Raw genomic sequence first — 22,743 nt, 5'->3', positions numbered from 1 at the left:
ATGTTGCAAGGTTCAGCAATCAACCTCCGAAGAATAGCTTTATTTGTTTTGATTTCAATGAGCGTTTCTTACGAGGTACAACTTTTTTCAAAAGGCAAGGACTTACCAACTTAATTTATTTCTCGCAACAAACCTAATTTCACGCTTATTGTTTTATTAATTAGGCAACATCAAAGGACGTTTATTTTGGAACATTGATAAAACAACGAACTCATTGGTTTTTACATTTCAATTGTCGAAGAAAATTTTTACCCATAGAAATGTATACGGGTTTGTCATGTCAAATGACAGCAGTCACAAAAACGCTGATGTTCTAATCATTCAAGTGGACAGAAGTGGGATAAATCTAAAAGTATTGGAGATTTTTACAATTTTCTTCTGACCACGAAAATAATGTTTTATCTAAACTGATTTCAGGATATGTGGACAGATGACAATGGTCATTTGCATGAAGATCAACATTTTGATTTCCACCTAACTGGTTTTAACGTTAGAGGTGATGAATATGAAGTAAGTGTAAACCGTTCAGAAAACACTTGTCGGCAGCATGATTACACCATTGACAGCGGAACGACCAACATCCTCAGCATTTTTCCCGAACTTGGTAACTATATTAAAAATCACAGAAATTGTTTATGTTTACTGTATCGTTTGCTTTTTGTAACTTACTATGTCCTAATCGCCTACATACTTAATCAGTTTTAACTGTTTATTTTAACTATAGACCGTGTCTTTAACAGAGACAACCAACAGCGACTGTGCGGGAACTTATCGTAGATATTCAATCGACGACTCAAAATCTTCCCACATACGAGTTCAGTTGCTGAAAGCAAACAGTTTTAAAGTCAACAAAACTGGTTTATTATCATTTGATGTGATTGCACCAAACACTGTCATACCGTCCGCAAGCACGACTTACTACTGTACTGTACATTCTCTTCCAACGCACCCAGGTAAAATCCACGGAGTTGGATTTGAAGGCATCATATCCGAAAAGAGCAAAGGTCTTGTGCATCACATGGAGGTAATTCATCTTAAAACTCGTTGGCAGTTTTACATTTTTGACATTCTGCAAGTTTGTTTAATCGAAATCGCCAGGTATTTTTGTGTGACCCGGCTGATCTCGTTGTTCCCGATTTCAAAGGAGATTGCGCTGATAAGTCGAAACCGAAATCACTAGACCGGTGCCGCCACGTCATAGCTGCTTGGGCTTTTGGTGCACAGGTATCGTTTTATTTTGACAATTTTTTTGCCAAAAATTCGAAGTAAGCTAACAAAGATGTTGCAAAAAATATTTTGGGGCAAAATTTTTGCGGAGTTTCCACTGACATGTAAAGAAATTAGTTTTACTCAATTAAAGGATTAACTACTCCTAGAGTTAAAATCTATTTTAAGGAGTTCTTCTACCCCAAAGAGGCCGGCCTTGCGTTGGGAGAAGAGAACATGTCTAAATATGTCCGTCTCGAGATCCACTACAACAATCCCGATCTGTTGCCTGGTATTCGAGATCAATCTGGAGTTCGGTTTTATTTTACAACATCCATGCGTCAATACGACATTGGAATTATGGAAATTGGAACTACTTATACCCCTATGATGGCGATACCCCCGGGGCAAACTGCTTTTCCATGGCCTGGCTTATGTCCATCAGTATGCACAAAAAAAGTACGAATATATTTTTAAAATAATCGCTTATTTTCACTTATTCGCGTGTATTAATTTCCTCTGTTTAAATTGTTTTCCACGTTATAGGCTCTTCCAAGTGGTGGAATTCGTATATTTGGATCGGAACTTCATGCCCATTTAACTGGCACCAAAATCTGGACGTCTCTTTATCGAGAAGGCAAAGAAATGATTGAAGTCAGCCGCGACAACCACTATTCAACTTGGTTTGAGGAAATTCGCAACATCGTCCCAAATATTGATGTTTTGCCGGTTTGTAAAATAGCACAAGTTTGGAAACATTTATTGCCAGAATCTTTTAGCGTTCTTACGTTGGACAGAATTTTGCTGTAAAAGCATCTTCAGGGACATTTATATTTTTTTAATCCCATTTGTGTTACTTTTTGTAGACACCCACTATGCTTTCAATGCAACGTATAATTGTCTAAAGTAAGAATTCTAATATATTTAAACAAGGAAATAAACGTGTCCAAGCCTGTGATATACATTACAAAAATGGGGAATTAATTCTAAAATCAATTTACTAGGGTTAGTGTATAAAATCTCTTATAAACCAAAAAACTTCGAAATATAATTTCATTAGGGGGGCCCAATAGAAATAGCTTCATTTTACGAAACTCTATAAGATATGTCAGATTTGTTTAAATACTGTATGTACAAACTTACCATCGTCTAACAGGGAGATTCTTTGATCACTACCTGCTTATTTGACACTCGAGATAGAAAAAACGTCACTTTGGGTGGTCTTGGCCTTCATGAAGAGATGTGCGTCAATTACCTGTACTACTACCCTGCCTCGCAGTTGGAAGTATGCAAGAGCTCTGTAGCAGTAGCTGCACAGGAGGCTTTTCGAATTTTAAACATTCCGTAAGTGGTTAAAACCGCGTAATTTCCAAAAAAAAGTGGAACAATCTTGCTGCCCAATGCGCCCAAGAGCGTGGGAAACTATAATAATAATAATAATAATAATTTCCAATCGACAGTTTTTTTAGTCCTTGTTTTCTTTTCTCATGTGTTTTTGCTTTTTGTTACGTTTTGTCAGGAAACCAAGACTATTTGTTTGGTTTAAAATTCACAGGCGGAAACGAGGAAATAACAGCAAAATTTCCCTTCAGTTGGGAGTTTCCGCTTATGAGGGTCTCAAGTGGAACATGAGAAGCGTGCGGAATCTGGAACTACTGTACCGTGACGGACCTGTATCTTTACATTGTTTACAACCTAATGGCACTTCTTGGCTTAAACACCCTGGCTTTGTACGCAAACAAAAAATAACTTCGAAACACTTTGAAAGAAAAGATTGTCGCTAAACAAATTCCCTATTCTCCAGGATTTGGACCTTTTTTATGTTCGTGTTTATGATTTTGGTTCTTGTTTTTTGAAAACCACATTTTTTATTGCTGGGATTAAATGTCAGGCCTGTTTGAATATACAACACAAAGAACTTATTCAAGCTGTTTAGCTGTTTCCGGTATGCTGAGTTGGTATACGTATAGGAAATAAGTCGCTATTTTTAGATGAAAAAAATGAAAACAGGAAATTCAGGAAAAGTGAAAATTGAACATTTGGCAATTTTCTTTCTTTGTCTTTAATTTTGTAGCCTATAAATTGCGTGCAATTTCGCCAAAATGGTATGTGAATAAATGTTGTTCGCACCAATTTTTTTCTTTAAAAATGATTCAAGAAACAAAAGTATTCGTGTGTTTGGTACTTTGTGTTGCATTTTACGCAAAACTTATTGTTGGCTCCGTTGATGTCAAGTAAGTTACCCTGAAATGGTATACGTGTTACAGGTCTACAGGCTACGTGTTACAAGCCCAAAATCAGAATTTTGCTTTAAAGATGTTTGTTTTCAACCTTGTGGGTACCAACTAAAAGAAACAGGCAAATGACAAGTGTTAAAGTAAATTGTAGAAACAATATCGAACAGCTAAAACGGGGCAAACAAATAAGCGATATAAAAACAATCCTCAAAGTAAACAGAAAAAACTGCTGAAAGTGCTAATTGCGTGCCCACTAGACTGGAACACAGAGCGCACTGACGTCAAAAAAATGCACGTTGCATATGGAGAAAAACGTAATAGTCAGTTCCGTGTAGAAAATTTGGAAAATTAAAATGAACCGATCGAGCACATACAAGAATAAATGGATATAGCGAAGAAATAAAAGTTACAAAATTTTATTTCACAAATTACAAATTATTTTTACAAATAATTAAAAGATGTACGGTGGGCCTCATGGGTCCTAAGACGTTGTTTTGTTAATCCTATAGGTGTAGTTGGTCCAACTGACCACATGTACACCCTATCACTTTCAATTCAGCACTCAAGTTTTAGGACCATGCTTAATATAAACCTGTTTGTGCAAATTGTCATATTTTTACAAAGGACTAATCGTGGTGAACGCGTTTTCCAAGGTGGCTCGATCTTTACTTAACCCTTGCTCTCTGTATGTTGTATCGTTGTAGTTGACAATATAGGCCTATAGGGTTTAAAATGGACAACATGGACATTTTGTTGTCTGATTTTAAGAGAATTAAGCTATTTATCTTAATTCTTTAAGTCACGCAGACGTGTTTCGTCAACATAGGTGTATACTACTAATATTTCAGTTCCTGGGAGACTATATCACTATTCTACTATTAAGTAAGCTTTGTCCATTTTAGATGTGCACACTCAGAGTATTGTGGTTCTTGGGAAGGAAATTCTTTCGCCCCCGGGAGTATTCATCACTGTTTAAGGGCCGCAAACGCCGATCTGGAACAGTATACTTTTGTTCGTTGTGGGTCTGGACCGTGCAAAAATCCACTCACTGGTCAATATTTCTGGGGTTACCGAATCTTTCCTCTTGTCCGTACACTAAGACAACGTATGCGATCTGGAAATTTTGTGGATTTTCAAGTTACTGTTGGATGCTACTGCAAGCCGAGACGCAAGAACCGAATGCGTCATTTTAGTTGCAACAGATTGAGTTGGAGAAGTTTATAGTGAACCAAAACCATACGCAACTGACAATTAGCATGTACGCACTTTTATGTGATGTTGTGTTTTTTTTGCATCGCACAAAAACGCTAAGACAAAATAAAAAAGCTTGGTAATATTGTCTGTAATACCACTGTAATGACTGTATAAGCTACCTATAGCGTAGCCTACATGCTGTATGGTTTACGACGTTATTCTCAGCCAGGCCGTTAGGTAAAATATGGTAGAAAGCTATGGTCACAAAAAGAGTAGTGGGCACACATATTAGGACCAAACAAGTTAAGTTTCTGGTCTTATTCGCTGGTTGACTACCAGCGTTGTCAAACACGTTTGTTATCCACGTTTCTCCATGACGTTTTTGCATGGCGTCGGTATTTCCGGCATTTCCGGCGATTTGTTTAGTGCAATTGTGGCGTTATATAGTGACAAGTAGGCAACAACACAGTTAGTGTAAGAATTTGGAATTGTAACGTAAAAAAATCTGGATAAGAAGATGTAGAAACAGCTATTTTTTCTCAGGATACGGCGAAGATCCGATTAAATATACCGGATTAACTGAAGTGTATTGTTGAGAAAAGCATTACTGTAGTTTCTGTCGCCTATCATCAATCAAGACAAACAAGAAAGACCACATAATTTTTCGTTTTTTTCCGTGTGGGTACGCATTTGGCAAAACGTATCCGTCATGCATTTTAGAATTCTCATCCAGCAGATTTGGCACAGGGTGAAAAATTATGAAAAGTGTCACGAGGGATACAACATGGGGATTTCCCTTCATTTAATTCGCCTTCGTCCCTGATCACTCTCAAGTCTCAATCATCAGTTGAGTTTTGAATGCTACAGGCAGTCGTTTTCCTGTATGTATGACAATAGACATATGTTTATGTTTACCGCCGTTTTTGCAACTATAAACATTTTTAAGTTCCTAACTTAGCCTACCCCCAAAATATATGATTGTATAATACAGATTATATCTACACTTTTTTACCCCTTTTTAATTCTTTTTAGAATTTGCATTGCTGCAAGTGATAACGTTATGAGTACAAACAGTGCAGTATTCTACCGGTTTTATGTATAGGTAGAAAATTCGAAGACTGGTTTATTGGGCTGCATGTTTTAGGAAATTAATCTTACAATATTGTTATTTACTTTTACTGTCACTTTGTGTTACTATCATGAAAATTTATTTCAGGATTCTGGTACTAGTCGAAAATGTTTTCAAGTATTTGTGGAGTAACCAGTTTCATTTTACTAAACATTATTGTTTCTGAATGTTTTGTTTTGGAGAATGACAAGTCAACAAATACTGATAATGGTAAATTCTGTGTTTAAATATAAATTATGGGCTAAACATGTTGCTAAATTAGTGCACTGTTATTTTATTGTCATAAAACGAGTTCCTTTACTTTTCCTGTAAACATGTTCTTGTAAAATATTTCCAGTAACCTTAAAGTAGAAAAGTGTGGGTCATAATTTTGTATCAATTAAGTGTTTTGAAGGGTGACACTAAAACGCTGAATGGGCGGGACGGGCGGGATGGGCGGAATGGAGGGCGGGACGTCGCGGAAGATGGCGGGACGTCGTGAAAACCGCTAAATATCGGGTTAAATTGCTGACGGTTGGAGCTATTAAGGTTGGGATAAGGTTTTATAATAGTAAATCATTAAAAAAAATTTCGCCGAACACTACATTCCGCGCCCGAAACGTCCCGCCATCTCCCGCGACGTCCCGCCATAGCATTTTTGCCTAATGTCAGGAAATAGTTGAATAAGTTTTAGGCAGGGACATTTTTTGATTCATATACTATTATAAAACCTCAACCTAACCCTAATAGCACTAACCGTCAGCAATTTACCCGATATTGAGCGGTTTCCGCGACGTCCCGCCCATCCCGCCCATTCAGCGTTTTAGTGTCACCCGTTTTGAAACCAATAATGATTTATTTGTTTGTCTAAAATAAATATCTTTAGCAATTGGGACACACAATTAGTTTGAAGTTAAGATCTGATTTACGTCAAGGCAAACTTTGCAAGGTTTGCAGCACAATTTTAAAACATGCAAAAGTTCTGACACATCTGCCAAGTCGAAAAAATGAAAGAGAAAATGATTAATGGACTTGCTACAAAAACAGGCAGCTTTGAATTTAGTGCAGTTTGCACCGGGCAAGAAATTATAATCACCATCTTTGTGGAACATCAGTTTTGTAATTTTAACACATTGAACTCTTCATTTAAACGCTTGTTATGTCACTATTGGTGATTAGATAAGCCAACAAAAAGGATTAATGCACACGGCTCTGAGAACAACTTCTTGGTATCGCTCAGAGTAAACAGAACTTCTATTTAATCTGATAAAATATTTGCATGTAGTTTATTCAAGAGCACCTTTACTTATTCGTTCAAACGTTGTGCCAATATTGTGGGATTAGCAATTTAGTGCAATAGTGATCTTAAAAATGTAATCCATAGTTAAGGTTGGTCTTTCTTTTACATTAAATGACAGTCCAACAAAAGTCAATTTGAATTTTAAACTGTTGCTTTAGGCAGACAATTAGACATGCACGATATTAAAAAGTTAATGTTGCACACAGATCGATTGACTTTACTATCATGCTGTTGTTTTCCATTTGAAAAATTCAGTCTGTGTGACTTTCACACATAGATCATGGTATGTGATTAACCAGATGATTTTCTTTACAAACGATGAGCGATTTTTAGTTGTGATGCAATTAACCAGATTATGCGATTAATCGGATTCATCACATTCTTCTGATGTAGCAGCCATTATTTTTTTCCAGTCCGTTTAGTTAGAGTAGTGTTGGCAAGCTGGTCAATTGAGCGGTCAATTATACAGCACTTTATTTGACCGTTTAAATACTATTTTTAATTTTAAAAATCAAATGTGTTTAAATTTCAGTCAAAACTAGACTTTAATCTGACGTATATAGAATATTATGAGAATCCAGTTTACAAACGTGATTACTGAAAGAAAAATACACACACGTGGGTGGGGCCATTGATGAAATAAAGCATGCAATGCAGTCGAAAAAGTCCAAAATATAATATGAACTACACATTTCCCATTTCACAAACAAATTTACATGAGTTGAAACCTTCATTTCCATTACTTATAGTTTCTGAGAAGATTTAACTTCCACCTTTTTACTAAAATTCCAATTTAATAATGTGTATAGTATTTGACCAATTTGACAAGTATTTAACCGGTCAATTGACCAGATTTTATTTGACCGGTCAAATGCCCAACCCTAAGTTAGAGTATAGTGTAGTATTTCGTGAAACATAATATGCAAGTTAATATTGTATCTTTTTCTCTTTTTAGTACTGTCACTTACAATTAACCTTGATGTGACAAGTGTGGTATGTCCTGGTGGGACGTCAATGTGTCCAGATGGAAATACTTGTTGCAAGCTTCCTTCAGGCCAATATGGATGCTGTCCTGTTCCAAATGTAAACTTTGTCTTCAAATTTGTTCTTATGTGATTCAATACATTTAAATACTTTATATTTTAATAACTTACACTGTTGATTGCCAAATATTCATGAAAGTTTGTAAATGAGCTCCAAATATTCATGAAAGTTTGGTGGACTAGTTATAACATTTCATTATTAAAAAAAACTGGAAGGTTTGGTATATATAAAAAAAACAATGTTGTCATGCAAAACTACTGTTTGTTTGAACAAAATTTCCCCCAAGATGTTTAGTACGGGGCTTACCAAACTTTTTGCGACCGCGACCTCTTTTAATCTCTCCACAATGTTTTCGCGACCCTACACGGTTAATGTGATAAACAGAGAGAAATATACGTTTGTTCTATTTAATAAAAGGCTACCCAGTTTGGGAAGCCCTGGTTTAGCACATGTCGACCCACAGTTTGGGAAGCCCTGGTACGTGTTGCCATCCCTACATTATAATAGTATGTAAAAGCTAAATAATTATTTCATTGATTTATGCTGTGTATTAGCAATCAGTTGGAACGATTCAGTGCTGGTACAAAAATGTAAAACATATTAACCTGAACACAAACATTTAATAATGGTAAACAAATTGTTCAAACTGTAGGAAGATATTTTGTAAAATTTGTGTGACAGACTGTGGACTTTGCACCTGTGTCAAATACCAGCTTCCTTTATTATCAGCAATTTTGCTGGTAATGTCAAAATAACTATTTTCACAGGATAAAGGAGCCCAGATTGAAAAGGAAAAGACTTTTATAAACTATTCAAAAAAATCTTTTTAAAAATTGCATATAACTGCTAGTCGTAAAACAATGTCAAAGTTCTGATGGCAGGTGTAAGTACCACAATATATACTTTAATACCAGTACTGAGTACGAATACCAAGTACATTTTGTACACCTCATGTTCTTTTAGCGAGAGTTGACAGACTAATTTTAAGTTCTTTTCATTAATGTTCCCACACATTATTCTAGTGTTTACAAAGCTATACACATTCACCACATATGTGCCGGCTGCACAAACATTCTGTTTAAACTTGTATTTACATAAAACATACCAATATACCAATAATCATAACCAATGTAATTATATGGACAGTTTTTTGTTTTGACATTTTTTGTGGGCTTAGAAACTTTTTTGGTCTTATGGCAACTTTTGGTCAGTGTCAAATGACTCAAGTTTTGGCCTCATTGAAGTGATTAGGCCCCAATCCCTCTAAAGCAGAAAATATTTTGATTATTAAATAGCCCTATCACTAGCAACCATAGGCGAACACGGTATGAATTGACTCATTTTGTGCAATGTTTTTTTCATTAAAGGCAGTCTGTTGCAGTGATGGTGTACATTGCTGCCCTAATGGCTACACATGTAATGTAGGAGCTGGAACTTGCACCAAAATGTCAACCATTTCTTGGATAAGCAAGATCTGTGAGTTTATTGCCATATTTCATTGTATCTTACAAGTTGAACCCTATCAAGCAATTTCAAGAAATGCTTTGTGTGCTTTGTTAATCAAATTTTTTTGTCAAGACGACTTTAGTTTATTGCATTTTTGAGTGAATTGCAAGAAAATTGTTGGCGAACTGGTTGCTACTAACTGAGAGCTTTTTCAAATGCCCATTATTTTTTTCAATAACAAACCTTTCAAAGTTTGTTATTGAACATTTTTTTCAATTCTTCTAAATTTTGAAACACATTGGCTGGTGATGATATACATCAAAATAATTGTTTTACTTTTTCGACATTATTAGTTATACATAGTTTTATCAAAGCAAGAGGCAAATCAGAAATTGTTAAAATGTACCAAGATCAACTACAAGATTTTGTGTGACAAAATATTTATTGATTTTACTAATTTAAAGTTGATTTTTAAATGTAGCTGCAGAGGAAAGAACAACTGATGTGACAAGTGTGGTATGTCCTGGTGGAATGTCGATGTGTCCAGATGGAAATACTTGTTGCAAGCTTCCTTCAGGCCAATATGGATGCTGTCCTGTTCCAAATGTAAATTAAAATGTTTCTACTTGATTGGATTTGTTTTTGTTGTTTCTGTGTTCATAAGTCAGGTCACTTGAAAACATTATCCAGCTAAACTTATGTTATTTTTGGTTTTATTGGCCCTAAATGCTTTATATCATTTGCAGGCTGTATGTTGCAGTGATGGTGTACATTGCTGCCCTAATGGCTACACATGTAATGTAGGAGCTGGAACTTGCACCAAAATGTCAACCATTTCTTGGATAAGCAAGATCTGTGAGTTTATTGCATTATTTCATTGTATCTCACAATATAAGTTATAAGTTGAACCCTTCAAACAATTTCAAGAAATGCTTTGTGTGCTTTGTTAATCAAAATTTTTTAGTCAAGATGACTTCAGTTTATTGCATTTTTGCGTGAATTGCAAGAAAAGCCTTGGCAAACTGGGGCTGCTATTAACTAACACTTCTGTATCATCAGACATATCCAGTTTTTTATTAAAAAACCTTTTGATCATGTTTTGCAATAATTCCAAACTTTTAAATTTGAAACACATTGGTTGGTAATGACGTACATAAATTTTTTTTTTTTTACTGCTTTGACCTTGTCAACTGTATGTAGTCTATAAAAGCTTGAGGCAAAATCACAAAAAAAAGATTTTTAAAATATTTGTAGATGTGACTAATTTAAAGTTGATTTTTGATTAAAGCTGCAGAAGAAAAAACAACTGATGTGACAAGTGTGGTTTGTCCTGGTGGAATGTCGATGTGTCCAGATGGAAATACTTGTTGCAAGCTTCCTTCAGGCCAATATGGATGCTGTCCTGTTCCAAATGTAAATTGGAATGTTTCTGCCCTACTAACTTTGTTTTTTTACGCTTTGTTGTTTCTGTGATAATTAATTAGGAAGTTATTTTTTATGAAGCATTAACAGTCGTCACTTGAACATATTACTTGGCCTTATTTTTGTCCTTGAGTGCTTGCTGAGTAACTTTATTGCAAGTGATTTTCTCACTAGATTGATTTTTGCACATGTGTGCTATTGTTAAAAAGTAACATGGCATTTATCGCTGCCCTGAAATTTGTTTTTATTTGTTTGTTGCAAATTTTATTGACAGATAAAATTACCATTTCCATGCATAAAATAGTGAATTATGATCTGTCAGACAAAAATTAAACCAACATCGTCACCACATTTTTTGTACCTACAGCTATTTCTATCCAAAATTATTTTAGGCAACCTAAAAATCTTATTCAGTGCCAGTAGCAGGGCATCATAAAGTGTTTTGCAGTTGGGAATATGAATTTAGTTTTGTTTCTTTAATTTTTGTATCTTTGTCAATTTTTTTTGCCCTAAATGCTTTATATCATTTGCAGGCTGTATGTTGCAGTGATGGTGTACATTGTTGCCCTAATGGCTACACATGTAATGTAGGAGCTGGAACTTGTACCAAAATGTCAACCATTTCTTGGATAAGCAAGATCTGTGAGTTTTATTGCATTATTTCATTGTATCTTACAAGTTGAACCCTTTAAACAATTTCAAAAAATGCCGTTTTGTGCCCTGTTTTTCATTTTTTTTGTCAAGACGACTTCAGTTTATTGCATATTTGAGTTAATTGCAAGAAAATTGTTGGCGAACTGGTTGATACTTACTGAGAGCTTTTTCAAATGCCAATTATTTTTTTCAACAACAAACCTTTCAAACATGATTTTCAATTCTTCTAAACTTTTGATTTTGAAACACATTGGCTGGTGATGACATGCATCAAAATAATTATTTTACTTTTTTGACATTATCAATTATACATAGTTTTATCAAAGCAAGAGGCAATATCAGAAATTGTTAAAATTTACCAAGATCAACTACAAGATTTTGTGTGACAAAATATTTATTGATTTTACTAATTTAAAGTTGATTTTTGAATGTAGCTGCAGAGGAAAGAACAACTGATGTGACAAGTGTGGTATGTCCTGGTGGAATGTCGATGTGTCCAGATGGAAATACTTGTTGCAAGCTTCCTTCAGGCCAATATGGATGCTGTCCTGTTCCAAATGTAAATTAAAATGTTTCTGCTTGATTGGATTTGTTTTTGTTGTTTCTGCGTTTTTTAGGTCAGGTTACTTGCAAACATTAACCTCATAAACTTGTGCCATTCTTGCTCTTTTGGGACCTAAATGCTTTATATCATTTGCAGGCTGTATGTTGCAGTGATGGTGTACATTGTTGCCCTAATGGCTACACGTGTGATGTAGGAGCTGGAACTTGCACCAAAATGTCAACCATTTCTTGGATAAGCAAGATCTGTGAGTTTTATTGCCATATTTCATTGTATCTTACAAGGTGAACCCTATCAAGCAATTTTAAGAAATGCTTTGCAAGAAATTCCCTGAAGGGGACACATATTGTTTTTGTCCGTATTTTTTTTTCTTTTTTCTGTCTAACGCTGGCTTGTTAGACGCGTTTGGTTAAGAAAGAGTGCTTCAAATTTATTCAAATTTGCACAGATGTTAGTTATTAATCTAAATTTGATCCTCCTGAAGTTTGACCCCGATTGACCCAGCGGTTCACCCACAGGCCCCCAAAATGCAAATTTTTTAAAACATGGTTTGTTATATGCGTTTGGTCAAGAAAGAGTGCTTCAAATTTGTTTAAATTTTGTCAGATGTTAGTTATTAACCAAAATTTGATCCTCCTGAAGTTTGACCCTGAATGACCCAGGGGTTCACCCACAGGCCCCCGAAACGTAAAATTTTTAACGCTGGTTTGTAACGCTCGTTTGGTAAAGAAAGAGTGCTTCAGATTTATTCAAATTTGGACATATGTTAGTTATTAATCCAAACTTGATCCTCCAGAAGTTTGACCCCAAATTACCCAGCGGTTCACCCACAGGCCCCCGAAATGTAAATGTGTCTAACGCTCGTTTGGTCAAGAAAGACACTGTAGGCAGAAGTCCCAAGAGAGTAACTCACTGGTTTACGATAGCAGGAGGGCTCAGCTTGACGTCGGACAGACGTTTTACGAGACGTCGTTTTGGTGATCAGAAATCAGCTGTTTTGCACAGCAATGCTATTTCGTTTTATTAAGTTATCACTCACATTTTTAGTTTTGGCAAAGGTTTCACACCTATGACGTGATTTAAAACTAATAAGCGTGCTTCGGTTTCGTATATGTCAAGCAAAACTTGTTAATCAAAATAAAGTTAAAAAACTAAACTTGACATTTTTGCAAGATAAATGTTTTTTTTAAATGCTCGTTGTCAGGTCGGCCGCCGCATGACTACGGGTTACTTAAGGTCAACTAGTAGGTATTACTAACACAGTTCAGAACTTTCTTTCGTCATAACGTAGCGTTTTTTTGGCAATAAATTTAGGAATCAACACTCAAGGCATGTATAAATTAGGTTAAACGGTGTTGTTGAACAGTAAGGACGGCGTGCTATTGAAAACGGTATCAATAGGTCAAACAGTCGTTGCACCCTGAGAGGTTACTACAGGTCAATGGTTTTGCGAAACAAAGTTAAATGAAAAACGAATTATTATGTGTACACTTGTAGCAAATTGCTTTTTAATTTAAAGTGTCTGTAACACAACTGTTACAGCTTTCTTGAAAAAAATGTGTTTAAAACCCGACCTTGGACGACAATATCTGGGTCAAAGCAAAAGATTAAATTGAAGTATTTGTTTCGTTCTTTTTTAATGTTTTTGTAATTAAATGACAATAATAGTGCAAAAAGAATACGAACAAAAAATGTTTATTGTTGGGTTAATGCTTTCTAAAAATTTGTCCTTAAAAATCTAAAAGTCACCGCAACATTTGTTTACCGTAAATCCGCACAAACACGCGTGTGGGGACCCATTAGTTTTTGTTTACAAAAACAATCATATGTGTAGATCAAATGATGTGTATAGTAAATTGGTAAATATCGTATAGAATATATAAAATGGAAGTATATCAGAAAGCCACCCTTCTAGTTTAAAGTTGATTTTTGAATGTAGCTGCAGAGGAAAGAACAACTGATGTGACAAGTGTGGTATGTCCTGGTGGAATGTCGATGTGTCCAGATGGAAATACTTGTTGCAAGCTTCCTTCAGGCCAATATGGATGCTGTCCTGTTCCAAATGTAAATTAAAATGTTTCTGCTTGATTGGATTTGTTTTTGTTGTTTCTGCGTTTTTTAGGTCAGGTTACTTGCAAACATTAACCTCATAAACTTGTGCCATTCTTGCTCTTTTGGGCCCTAAATGCTTTATATCATTTGCAGGCTGTATGTTGCAGTGATGGTGTACATTGTTGCCCTAATGGCTACACATGTAATGTAGGAGCTGGAACTTGCACCAAAATGTCAACCATTTCTTGGATAAGCAAGATATGTGAGTTTTATTGCCATATTTCATTGTATCTTACAAGGTGAACCCTATCAAGCAATTTTAAGAAATGCTTTGTGGCTCTGTTAATCAAATTTTTTTTTGTCAAGACGACTTCAGTTTATTGCATATTTGAGTGATTTGCAAGAAAAGCCTTGGCAAACTGGGGTTGCTATTAACTAACACTTCTGTATCAGACATATCCAGTTTTTTATTAAAAAACCTATTGATCATGTTTTGCAATAATTCCAAACTTTTAAATTTAAAACACATTGGTTGGTAATGACGTACATAAAATATATTTTTTTTACTTCTTTGACCTTGTCAACTATATGTAGTTTATAAAAGCTTGAGGCAAAATCACAAGAAAAGATTTTTAAAATATCTGTGGATGTGACTAATTTAAAGTTGATTTTTGATTAAAGCTGCAGAAGAAAGAACAACTGATGTGACAAGTGTGGTATGTCCTGGTGGAATGTCGATGTGTCCAGATGGAAATACTTGTTGCAAGCTTCCTTCAGGCCAATATGGATGTTGTCCTGTTCCAAATGTAAATTAAAATGTTTCTGCTTGATTGGATTTGTTTTTGTTGTTTCTGCGTTTTTTAGGTCAGGTTACTTGCAAACATTAACCTCATAAACTTGTGCCATTCTTGCTCTTTTGGGCCCTAAATGCTTTATATCATTTGCAGGCTGTATGTTGCAGTGATGGTGTACATTGTTGCCCTAATGGCTACACATGTAATGTAGGAGCTGGAACTTGCACCAAAATGTCAACCATTTCTTGGATAAGCAAGATCTGTGAGTTTATTGCATTATTTCATTGTATTTCACAAGTTGAACCTTTCAAACAGTTTCAAGAAATACCTTTTGTGTCCTGTTTATCAAAATTTTTTGTCAAGACGACTTCAGTTTATTGCATATTTGAGTTAATTGCAAGAAAATTGTTGGCGAACTGGTTGATACTAACTGAGAGCTTTTTCAAATGCCAATTATTTTTTTCAACAACAAACCTTTCAAACATGATTTTCAATTCTTCTAAACTTTTGATTTTGAAACACATTGGCTGGTGATGACATGCATCAAAATAATTATTTTACTTTTTTGACATTATCAATTATACATAGTTTTATCAAAGCAAGAGGCAATATCAGAAATTGTTAAAATTTACCAAGATCAACTACAAGATTTTGTGTGACAAAATATTTATTGATTTTACTAATTTAAAGTTGATTTTTGAATGTAGCTGCAGAAGAAAGAACAACTGATGTGACAAGTGTGGTATGTCCTGGTGGAATGTCGATGTGTCCAGATGGAAATACTTGTTGCAAGCTTCCTTCAGGCCAATATGGATGCTGTCCTGTTCCAAATGTAAATTAAAATGTTTCTGCTTGATTGGATTTGTTTTTGTTGTTTCTATGTTCATAAGTCAGGTCACTTGCAAACATTATCCAGCTAAACTTATGTTGTTTTGGTTTTATTTGCCCTAAATGCTTTATATCATTTGCAGGCTGTATGTTGCAGTGATGGTGTACATTGCTGCCCTAATGGCTACACATGTAATGTAGGAGCTGGTACTTGTACCAAAATGTCAACCATTTCTTGGATAAGCAAGATCTGTGAGTTTTTTTTGCCATATTTCATTGTATCTTGCAAGTTGAACCCTATCAAGCAATTTCAAGAAATGCTTTGTGTGCTTGGTTAATCAAAATTTTTTTGTCAAGACAACTTCAGTTTATTGCATTTTTGAGTGAATTGCAAGAAAAGCCTTGGCAAACTGGGGCTGCTATTAACCAACACTTCTGTATCATCAGACATATCCAGTTTTTTATTAAAAAACCCATTGTCAATGTTTTGCAATAATTCCAAACTTTTAAATTTGAAACACATTAGTTGGTAATGACGTACATAATATATATATTTTTTACTTCTTTGACCTTGTCAACTGTATGTAGTTTATAAAAGCTTGAGACAAAATCACAAAAAAATATTTTTAAAATATCTGTGGATGTGACTAATTTAAAGTTGATTTTTGATTAAAGCTGCAGAAGAAAGAACAACTGATGTGACAAGTGTGGTATGTCCTGGTGGAATGTCGATGTGTCCAGATGGAAATACTTGTTGCAAGCTTCCTTCAGGCCAATATGGATGCTGTCCTGTTCCAAATGTAAATTAAAATGTTTCTGCTTGATTGGATTTGTTTTTGTTGTTTTTGCGTTTTTTAGGTCAGGTTACTTGCAAACATTAACCTCATAAACTTGTGCCATTCTTGCTCTTTTGGGCCCTAAATGCTTTATATCATTTGCAGGCTGTATGTTGCAGTGATGGTGTACATTGTTGCCCTAATGGCTACACATGTAATGTAGGAGCTGGAACTTGCACCAAAATGTCAACCATTTCTTGGATAAGCAAGATCTGTGAGTTTATTGCATTATTTCATTGTATCTCACAAGTTGAACCCTTCAAACAGTTTCAAGAAATACCTTTTGTGTCCTGTTTATCAAAATTTTGTGTCAAGACGACTTCAGTTTATTGCATATTTGAGTTAATTGCAAGAAAATTGTTGGCGAACTGGGGTTGCTATTAACTAAAGTGTGTTTTGAAAGGCATATTATTCTTTTATCAACAACAAACCTGTCAAACATGATTTTCAATTCTTTTAAACATTTGATTTTGTAACGCATTGGCTGGTAATGATATACATCAAAATAATAAGTTTTACTTCTTCAACATTATCAATTATGCATAGTTTTATAAAATCATGAGGCCAAATTTAGAAATTGTTAAAATTTACCAAGAACAACAACAACAGGGGTCGGCAACATTTTTTATGCAGCCGACCGTTTTTTAAACTAAAATTTTATCGCGGACGGGCCTTTGAAAAACAGCAAATATTTAGCAACGAAAGCGCTTAAATTTGTTTATTAACCCCAAGATACATACGCAAAAAGTTTTGAAGCATTTAACGTAAAAAGGACACAGCCCGGTAACGAACTCCTCGCGGACTGGTGCCGGGTCGTGGACCGGCGGTTGCCGACCACTGAACTACAAGATTTTGTGTGATAAAATATTTGTAGATGTGACTAATTTAAAGTTGATTTTTAAATGTAGCTGCAGAAGAAAGAACAGCTGATTTGACAAGTGTGGTATGTCCTGGTGGAATGTCGATGTGTCCAGATGGAAATACTTGTTGCAAGCTTCCTTCAGGCCAATATGGATGCTGTCCTGTTCCAAATGTAATGATGCGTCCCCTTACCTGAAGGGGGCACATATTGTTTTTGTCCATTTTTTATTTTTCTGTCTAACGCTGGTTTGTCCCACACGTTTGATCAAGAAACAGTGCTTTAAGTTTATTAAAATTTACACACATGTTAGGTATTTATCTGAATTTGATCCTTCTGAAGTTTGATCCCGAACAACCCAGCGGTTCACCCACAGGTCCCCAAAACGTATTTTTTGAACGGCTGTACTGACTAAACTACATAATCTAGGAGTTTCATGCTTCGTTGCTTGGTGCAATGTAAGGCATTGTAAATATTTTCTTAACTTTTGGTTGGATTCACCTATTTTCACCCCTTAACTGAAATAATATGTTTTAGTTTTAGGACAGAAATACAAGCCCTAATGTGCTGAAATTTTAAACACTTGTTTAGAGTAGGCTTTTTTGTTTCGTTTTTAAAATTTTGCTTTAGTCGGTCAAATGGTTACCTTCACAGCCCATAATAGCTGTACACTGTCAGTCAGATAGAAGTCCCAAGGGAGTAATTTGCTGGTATACGATTAGGGCTGTTTTAAAGTTGAGCGGAAGGACTGAGCTTGACGTCGGTCAGACGTTTTGCGAGACAGTCTTTTCGGTGATTAAAAATCAGCTGTTTTTGCGCAGCAATGCTATGTCGTTTTATTAAGTTATCACGCGCATTTTCACTTTAGGCGAAGGTTTCACACCGAAGACGTAATTTAAACTTGATAAACATGCTTCGGTTTCGTATATGTCAGGCAAAAACGTGGTTGATCAACCTAAAGGTGAAAAAGATAAACTTGACTTTTTCGAAAGCCGCGATAAATGGTCTTTAAATTCTCGTTGCCAGCTTGGCCGTCGCATGACCACGGGTCACTAAAGGTCAACTTGTAGGTTTTACAAACATAGTTAAGAACGATTTTTGGTCATAACGTACCTTCTTTATTTTTGACAAATCAATACTTCGTATATAAATTAGGCAAAACGGTACTGTTTAACACTAAGAACCGCGTGCTTTTAAAACCGGTGTCAAAAGGTCATTAAACGGTCGCTGTGAGCGGTTACTACATGTCAATGGTATTCGTTTTGCGAAACAAAGCTAAGTGAAAACAATTTATTATGTATACCTTTGTAGCAAATGGCCTGTAATACAGTTGTTGAGGTTTTTTTGGTTTTTAACAATTTGTTCTTGAGAATCTACGAATAACTGGAACATTTGTTTATCTAGTTTCGCACAAACACTCGTGCGGGGACCCATTCGTTTTTGTTTACAAAAACAATCATGTGTGTAGATCAAATGATGTGTATAGTAAATTGGTAAATAGTATATAGAATCTATAAAATGGAATTATATATTTGAAAGTTACCTTTCAAGTTTAAAATGGTCAGGTCACTTGCAAACATTAACCATATTAACTTGTGTCATTCTTGGTTTTATTTGCCCTAAATGCATTCTATCATTTTCAGGCTGTATGTTGCAGTGATGGTGTACATTGTTGCCCTAATGGCTACACATGTAATGTAGGAGCTGGAACCTGCATCAAAATGTCAACCATTTCTCAAATTAGCATGATGTTTGCTGACAATGGTTTGTAACAAATTGGCAATAAATTTACATGTTAAGTTCAACAGCATTTTTGTTTTTGTTAGATATTGGACATCAAAAGAGTTGTATGCTAAGTGATAAATGCACCATGTGTAAAGATGGATCAGAGTGCCCCAGTTACTACACTTGTTGTTTGCTTAGTGATGGTCGGTATGGATGCTGCCAATACAGCAAGGTTAGTGTGTTTTTCCCTAATATGAAACTAGCAAATGAGTCAATGTCAAAACAATTTTGTTTTATGTATTGTAGGCCGTTTGTTGTTCTGATCATTTGCACTGCTGCCCACAATTTTCGTACTGTGACTTGAAGAAACAAGTATGCAGATCTCAGTATGGAGAACATGTGCTTGCCCAAATGCTCCCAAGTCAAAAAGCAACCAGACGTGATGAAATAGTTGGAAAGAAAATTGTTTTCACTGCTGAGGAAACATTCGCGGTTGACGATGGCACACTTTAATTTAATTCATGCACATTATTATCATACAATTATCCAGTCCTTAAATCATTTGTCTACAATCAAGAAGCTATAGAATTGAGTTTATTATAATTCTTTTGAAATATGCACTATTTATGTTTATGTGTGTGATTGAGATTTATGTTTGATTATAAAGCAATCTTGTTACTTTTTAACTTCATTGCAACATTTTGCATCTGTATCCTTACCTTTGTTTCGTTAAAATTGGGTATTTGTGTTTAATGCAGAATTTAACTTACAAAACGAATTTGTTTTACTGGTGTCAATACGATTCACATGGCGCATTTATTTTCAATTCTCACTGATTCATCAATCCAAGATATCGCAATAAACGTGGAACATCAAAGTAACAATTTAACGTCTTTTCAAAAAAATCTGGAAATTACAAGCTTAAAGGGCCCCGGCAGCGGCGATGTGACTTTTTCTACATTTTAGATATTTAGAATTGCCAAAATTCAGGGATTCCGAATCACTAATTTTTTTTGTCCCATGATTTCCCGTTTTCGAGATATTCAATCAAACAATGAGCTCTCGAGCGACACCTTGGTTTGATATGTAGCAGCGATTGTTACGTCACCTCGTACCAACTTCCAACAATGGCGTTGGTCAGCTGTTGTTTTTATTGCTTGTTTTAGCTTTGATGCGTACATTTTTTCATTGTTTACAACTGATAAAATTAACGTAGATACGTAGTTGACAGTTAAGCAATAAATAACAACTGTTTGCTTAAAAAGGTAGGTGTTTTGTTGTTGACAAAAGGTATTTTCCACGTAACAGAATTATTGTAGGTGTTTATGTACTAACTATGTGATAATGGAGGAAAGAAAATCATGCGTTTGCTGCCATGAAATTAGTAAGTGCAACAGCAGTTAGCCAAGTTCAACGAATATTCTGAGTCGAATCTGCTTTGTATAAAAGCATATCATGGATTTGAATCTATATGTCTCAACGTGTATTAGAAGCAGCATGTTATCGATTTAAACGTCATTTGGGAAAACATGATGAGGGTAATTAACACCCGTCACGAGTAAGTTTTACTGTACTAACTACTAACATGCAATATGCCACCAGCAACCTCTATGCATTACAGATATACTGCCTACAGAAACTTTGTTGAATGGTGCTGGGGAAGACTTCAGAGTTACGTTGCCAGACTGACAGCCACTTGTTGTGACGTTGCTGCACAACAATACATGTTGTTCCATATGCTTTTCACCCAAGGTCCCAACTCTTTGCAATAGGCTTTGTTAGAAAGTGCTGTCAGTTTCTTTTGGATTTCTAAATTCAAAACCATAAACACAAATATACTGGTGTATGCTCATCTTTTATTTCTATCATATTTGTAGCTACATGCCAAACATAATGTTTTGTTTCTGACGATTCTTCACTAATGTATTTAATGATTTGTGGATGCCTGTCAGTCACAAAGGCTTTAATAAACAATCCTTTGCTTGTGAAGTTTTCAATGCTTCCCAAGAATCCTTCTTTTTCCATATCATTGCTGTTTGCCACTTTATTGCTCTAGAAAATATTATGAAATTACCATCTGAATACATGAACAAGGTTAATAGCAACATTTTTATTGTTGCAAAGATCCATCATCCATCATTGTGTATGTAGCAAATTTAGCTGAGTGTCCAGGGAAATCTGCAATTAATTTACTTCTGGTACACCATTTAAGAGGTAAAGAAGTTTTCCTTTACACACAATGTATTTTGGTTCATAGCTTAGATTGGGTGGTTCCCTACATGAAAATGTATTGATATTATCACACCTTTTTTCATTACCACACTTTTTTGTTATTACCAAGTAAATGGCATGACAATAAACTAAATTAGTATAACATAATGGTAATATTAAAGACTATAATGTTAAATAAGATTATGTCAGAAAACAATTAACTAAAGCATACCATATGCTGCTTTTCTTGCAGCTGCTCTCAATGCCATTTCTTGCTGAAGAAGACTGTTCTCATGAATACATGGAATGGCATTTGGCTGTAACACCAGAACTTTTGCCATACCCCTGTCATACTGCATTTTATTTGTGAAACATTCATCTGTGAAATGTAGGCTACAAAGAACACTGTATTTCGTTGGTCCCTTTTTTTCACGTTAACAGATTTAATCCAAGCTGACCGCAATGGCTTTATATTTGGAAAGTGAAAAGTGTCATATTGCTGGCCTTTTGATTTCCTCTTGAATTGCAACCATACAAAGGACACACTGCAGGCATTTTTGCACACTTGAGTATAAACATGAAAACATTTAAACACCAAAATACCTAAACTAACTAACGTAATTGGCGTCGCAGAACGTTAACAACCACCGACTACAAACAAGCTCCAAGTTGGTACGAGGTGACGTCACATGACGTTTGAGCTAAGTGACAAAATATCCGCAAGGTGTCAGTGTTTTTAGATTTAAAACGTAAATATTTGACTAGTAACTTCGATTTTTGTGGTTTTAAACCTGAAATCGTGTTTATAAAAATACGATAAACAACATATTAAAAAATAATTTTCCGGTGCCGGGGCTCTTTAAGGTTTTAAGTGTGAAAATAGTTCATTTAGTTACACATGTGCAGTGTGACCGATATTTAGTTACATTACTCGTAACAAACCAGGTTATTGGGTAAAAATTTTAACAGTATCTCCTGTGAAGTAACGTTCGACAGACAGAGGGCAACGTGCATTTCCCACCACGTGTTCCGTGTTAAACTACAAGCTTGCCTGTTTGGCGTTCCGTCCAGCATCGTCCACAATAATATAATGACCGCTACAAATGTTACGATAGAAGTTTTTCTACATCGGTACTTACACATAAAAACATTACTGCGAAGTAGTGTGGACAAAATCCGCCGCAGCACAATTTCATTAGATTAGATCAGTGCTCCGCAACCTTCAAAATGCAATTTGAAATTTTTCGAAAGACTAAAAAAGCATT

At 35.3% G+C, this 22,743-nt stretch overlaps 2 protein-coding genes across 3 annotated transcripts; both read left to right on the top strand.

Moving 5' to 3' along the window:
- On the top strand, positions 1 to 2,990 carry LOC145213076 (dopamine beta-hydroxylase-like). Its single transcript, XM_080081317.1, has 8 exons — positions 1 to 75; positions 418 to 604; positions 741 to 1,024; positions 1,099 to 1,224; positions 1,396 to 1,665; positions 1,753 to 1,935; positions 2,363 to 2,550; positions 2,762 to 2,990. Exons 1-8 carry the CDS (start codon positions 1 to 3, stop codon positions 2,988 to 2,990), a joined length of 1,542 nt encoding a protein of 513 aa, XP_079937443.1.
- Positions 2,991 to 5,853: 2,863 nt separating this feature from the next.
- LOC145215243 (progranulin-like) lies at positions 5,854 to 21,256 on the top strand. 2 transcript variants are annotated; one of them, XR_013857240.1, is made up of 22 exons: positions 5,854 to 5,976; positions 8,001 to 8,128; positions 9,457 to 9,565; positions 10,017 to 10,141; positions 10,282 to 10,390; positions 10,824 to 10,948; positions 11,491 to 11,599; positions 12,046 to 12,170; positions 12,312 to 12,420; positions 14,113 to 14,237; positions 14,379 to 14,487; positions 14,907 to 15,031; positions 15,173 to 15,281; positions 15,727 to 15,851; positions 15,991 to 16,099; positions 16,523 to 16,647; positions 16,789 to 16,897; positions 17,592 to 17,716; positions 19,186 to 19,306; positions 19,369 to 19,499; positions 19,574 to 20,825; positions 20,889 to 21,256. XR_013857240.1 is itself a non-coding variant. In XM_080083924.1 (21 exons), the coding sequence occupies exons 1-21, from the start codon at positions 5,874 to 5,876 to the stop codon at positions 19,778 to 19,780; spliced, it is 2,562 nt and encodes an 853-aa protein (XP_079940050.1). In that variant the 5' UTR covers positions 5,854 to 5,873; the 3' UTR covers positions 19,781 to 21,256. The 2 variants fall into 2 exon arrangements, 1 of the variants encoding a protein (XP_079940050.1); XM_080083924.1 differs by having other exon boundaries at positions 19,574 to 21,256.
- Positions 21,257 to 22,743: the final 1,487 nt, after the last annotated feature.

Source organism: Phallusia mammillata, chromosome 2, assembly GCF_965637545.1.
Source record: "Phallusia mammillata chromosome 2, kaPhaMamm4.hap1.1, whole genome shotgun sequence".
In the NCBI taxonomy this organism is placed as follows: Eukaryota; Metazoa; Chordata; class Ascidiacea; order Phlebobranchia; family Ascidiidae; genus Phallusia; species Phallusia mammillata.
Note: the sequence above shows the minus strand (reverse complement) of the source record. Positions and strands in the feature narration are given on the sequence as shown.

Excerpts from the sequence above, each read along its gene's own strand:
- LOC145213076 (XM_080081317.1), top strand. The coding sequence starts at position 1 with ATGTTGCAAGGTTCAGCAATCAACCTCCGAAGAATAGCTTTATTTGTT. Across the intron at positions 605-740 it reads CAGCATTTTTCCCGAACTTG|AGACAACCAACAGCGACTGT; the intron begins GTAACTATATTA and ends TGTCTTTAACAG. Across the intron at positions 1,225-1,395 it reads CTTGGGCTTTTGGTGCACAG|GAGTTCTTCTACCCCAAAGA; the intron begins GTATCGTTTTAT and ends ATCTATTTTAAG.
- LOC145215243 (XM_080083924.1), top strand. The coding sequence starts at position 5,874 with ATGTTTTCAAGTATTTGTGGAGTAACCAGTTTCATTTTACTAAACATT. Across the intron at positions 12,421-14,112 it reads TTCTTGGATAAGCAAGATCT|CTGCAGAGGAAAGAACAACT; the intron begins GTGAGTTTTATT and ends TTTTGAATGTAG. Across the intron at positions 16,100-16,522 it reads TTCTTGGATAAGCAAGATCT|CTGCAGAAGAAAGAACAACT; the intron begins GTGAGTTTTTTT and ends TTTTGATTAAAG.